Source organism: Cyphomyrmex costatus, unplaced genomic scaffold (assembly GCF_001594065.2).
Source record: "Cyphomyrmex costatus isolate MS0001 unplaced genomic scaffold, Ccosl1.0 scaffold225, whole genome shotgun sequence".
Taxonomy (NCBI): Eukaryota; Metazoa; Arthropoda; class Insecta; order Hymenoptera; family Formicidae; genus Cyphomyrmex; species Cyphomyrmex costatus.
Window position 1 is genome coordinate 43422 of NW_017276313.1, and position 4486 is coordinate 47907.

At 33.9% G+C, this 4486-nt stretch overlaps 1 protein-coding gene across 1 annotated transcript in view; it reads right to left on the minus strand.

The window, feature by feature from the left end:
• Positions 1-971: 971 nt before the first annotated feature.
• The window catches only part of LOC108773910 (ATP-dependent DNA helicase PIF1-like), an 11563-nt gene continuing 8048 nt past the window's right edge, over positions 972-4486 (minus strand). The window contains 2 exon segments of the mRNA XM_018539888.1: positions 972-1202; positions 1704-1784. Coding sequence (XP_018395390.1) covers positions 972-1202; positions 1704-1784 — 312 coding nt within the window.

Genomic DNA, 4486 nt, shown 5'->3' on the forward strand with positions numbered 1-4486 from the left:
CGACGACGACGACGGCGACGACGACGACGGCGGCGACGATGACGACGGCGACGACGACACATTGTTTCTTACAAACACCTAAACACTCATTTCCTCGAAGGCGAACACGTAGACACCTACTTCCTTGACGGCGAACATCTAGACACCCATATCCTCGACGGCGAACACCTAGACACTTATTTCGTCGACGGCGAACACCTAGACACTTATTTCGTCGACGGCGAACACCTAGACACCCATTTACTGTTAACACTTTGCGCACTGTTGTCTGCACCGACTACTAATGCCTCTTTAACGTTTTCAAGCAATTTGTTAGTGGGAGTCCATATTTTATTTTAATGATATTAATATATTTTATTAAAAAAAACTTTGTATACCTTTTGAATGATTTGCGATATAATTCTCTGTATCATCTAAAGATAATGCACATGTTGTTTTGCCGTGTTCCTGCAAATAGTAAAGTAAAATACAATAAAGTTAAATCTACAATATATTAATCTATATTTATAAAAAATAATATATTATAATGCGTGCCTAAATAAATTTCATATACATACCCAATTTTCCTTATTTTTAATTTGGTATATACTCCTCATATTGTGTAATGATGGAACACTTGTTTCACATTTATTTACCTTTGGATTTTGTTGAATAAAGCGCTTCTTCTGTTTTAAAGAATTATTTACTTTATTATCTTGTTGTGAATGTGTTTTATTTGATTCTTAATAATTAAAAAGAAGATATAATAAATTTACTAATTTATATTTTTAAACTAATTAACAAAATGGTGATAATTAAATAAAATTTGTAAAATATACCTCATTTTTATTATTTTCAATTGGATGTATGTTACTATTTAATGACATACATGATCGCATATTCTGTGTATTTTGTTCAGAAGAATACATTTCATGTGATGTCATCATTGTATCATTCCAAGTAAAAATACTTCATCTTCTTTTTCTTCAATATTAGATGATAGCAAATGAATTCGAAGTTTCATCATAACTTGGAGTCACATCTGTAAATCCACCTTCTGAAATATCTCTTAAACCACTAGCGTCTGGAGTTAAAAAATTCAATAAGGCATTCTCTGATCCAGATAACTGCAAATCTTTTGGTGATCCTCCACCTGTTCCCATCATGTAGATCTTGTGCTTTGCAACCTTTTTTAAGGTATTAGCTTTCCAGTCTCTCCATGTCTATAAAAAATATGATGATAAGCAATAAATAATAATTTCACACAATCACATAGTTTAAAGGTTAACTTAAAAGTAGAGACGTGCAAACTATTCGAATTCGTATTCGAATAATTTACACATCTCTATTATAGATTTACACACCATTTTATGAAATCTAAATCACGAAATTTTTAAATTTTGATCTTTTTTTGCATTATTTTATCACATTACAACTCTTTACTTAAGTCAAAGCTGGCATTAGAGAAATGTATTGTACATACAAACTATTCGAATACGAATCGAATTATTCGTATTTGAATAGTTTGCACATCTCTACTCAAAAATTCATATATTGATACATTGTTAAAACATACATATTATATAGGGTGCATTCCGTTTCACGCATAATGCGCATAATGCATTATTTCTCTTTGTTGTTCGCCAAATGTTGAAGAAGGATAAGTGATGCATTATGCACATCAAGCATGAAACGGAATGCACCCATAATGAAATAAAAATTACCTTAGCCCATTCTTTTGCTGACTTGCGTGGTCCATATGCTGATGTGTTTAAAGAAGAAGATAATTTTTCCCAAAGTTCATCCTAAAAAAAATTTAAGTATACTTCAGTATACTGAATTCAAATAACATATATAAAAACAAAACTTATAAGAATATTATTTGTGGAAACATACTTGTAAGAAATATGATTAATAATCATAATAATACTTACAATTTTTCGTTTATTTTCCTTGTTATATCTTAAACGACCTCGACCAAAGTCAGGATGCTATTCCATGAATTGTATCAACATTTCTTTTTGCTTTTCCGTAACATTCATTGTATCTCCATGCAATTGAAACGTTAGCTCTCGGATAATTCTGGCCAATTCTAACCCACCTTTGGAAATCACAATATAATTTTGGATAATATAATAATTGGGATAGAATGGGATAGAACTCGGAAGTCTCGGAACTTTCTACCATTTTCTACAATTAAGGTTATGCTATTCATTCAACCGTACTCGCATCTGTAATTTTCACTCTAGTGAGCATAGGGATATCGCATTTTCACTATGCTCATAGTCAATCGCACGTATTTTTTCATGTGAGATGAAAGTTCGAGAGGTGAGGAAAGTCGTCAAAAATACACAATCGACCCCCAGATTTAAAATACTATTCAAGCGATTATATGCGAAGCGATGAGCGTGAACGTTTCTTACTTTGGTATAATAAGACAAAACGTTCGAATTATATATTCCATTTTAAGAAAGAAATTGTGAGCTATTGCAAGAATGATGTGACAATATTGCGGCGCTCTTGTTTAGCTTTTCGCAGAATGTTTATCAAATGCGGCAATGTTTGTCCTTTTGAGTAGAGTACAACAATAGCATCAGCTTGTTCTCGCGTTTATCGTAAAAATTTTCTTCAAAAAAATATGATAGGTATTATACCTACGGGTGGCTACCGCTGGGGTCAGAATCAATCGCGTAAAGCTATTTCGTGGTTAACTTGGATGGAACATGAGTTGGGTCATATCATAGCTCATGCGGGAAACGGACGCGAAACACGATTACCCGAAGGTGTTCTTGTTGATGGGTATTACGAAGAAATTATTGACGGTGCGGTGATCAAACATGTTTTGCAATTTCATGGATGCTATTGGCATGGATGCCCCCGTTGTTATACTGTAAATAGAACCTATGGTATTGGTACTGATACGATGGATGCTCGTTTGGAACGTACACAGTTTATTAAAGATTGAATCTGCTGGATATATTTTAACGGAAATATGGGAATGTGATTTTGATCGTACTTTAATATCTAGAGAGGATATGCGAATATTTTTAGAAAATTGGCCTGAAGTTTCGCGAAAGCCGTTAAACCCTCGCGATGCCTTTTATGGAGGTCGTACAGAGAACATGGTGTCTCTTTATGATGTAAAGGGTAATGAAAAAATACATTATGTCGATGTGTATTCTCTTTACACGTATATCTGTAAAACAGGAAAATTCTCCGTAAAACATCCGACAATATATGTTGGTGAAGAATGTCGCAAATTAACGGGATCTTCAGGCGTCGAGATTGATAAAGTGGAGGGGCTCGTTTATTGTACGATATTACCACCACGTATGCTTTATCATCCTGTATTACCTGTACGAATGCATGGTAAATTAATGTTTGCTTTATGTCGTTCGTGTTGTGAAAATATGTATCAAGAGGATTGTATACACGAAGATACTGTGGATCGCGAATTTACGGGTACATGGGTAGCTAATGAAATACGTAAAGCCGTAAGCGTTGGATATAAAATTATGAATATTTATGAAATTTGGCAATATGAAATGACTCAATATAATCCTGAAACCAAAGAAGGGGGTCATTTCACAGAGTACATAAATACTTTTTTAAAAATTAAGCTAGAAGCCAGCAGTTGGCCTTCCGACTGTATTGATAATGAAGAGTTAAAAATGCGATACATAGATGAATATGAGCAAATGGAAGGTATTAAATTAGATCCGCAAAAAATATATATTAATCCGGGGCTTCGTGCTGTTTCAAAATTATGTTTAAATTCGTTTTGGGGTAAGTTTGGTCAACGCGAGAATTTACCTAAAGTTGAAATTGTAACAACACGTAACAGATTGATACAATTACTTTCCAGTAATGAGATAAATGTTACAAGTATATTACCTATTAATGATGACGTTTTATATGTTAGTTATACCTATATGCAGAGATGAGAATTTAACATCATCACCCATAACAAATGTTGTAATAGCCGCATTCACAACAGTTCAAGCTCGTCTTAAATTATATGAGTATCTCGAGCGTCTTGGAAACCGAGCATTATGTTGCGATACAGATTCATGTATATATGTGAGTGGTAATTCTCCGAATGATTATGACCCACCAACGGGTAAGTTGCTGGGTGATTTGACGAACGAGCTGACGTGTTATGGTGAGGGTAGTTATATCGAATCTTTTGTTTCAGCTGGTCCAAAATTTTATGCATTTGTTGTACGTAAGCCCGATGGTAGTACTACAGAGGTTTGCAAAGCCAAAGGTGTAACTCTTAATTTTGCGAACAATAAATTGATTAATTACCGCTCTGTTAGGGAACTTGTTACAAATGAGCTAGATATTTCAATAGTACTTTGTTTTGACGCTATCAAACGTACGAAGTTTCATAATGTTGTAACAAGTACAGAACGTAAAACGTGCAAACAAACGTTTGATAAACGAAGACGCGAGAACTCTTATGGTTCATTACCCTACGGCTATTGCAATTTATAATTATTATATG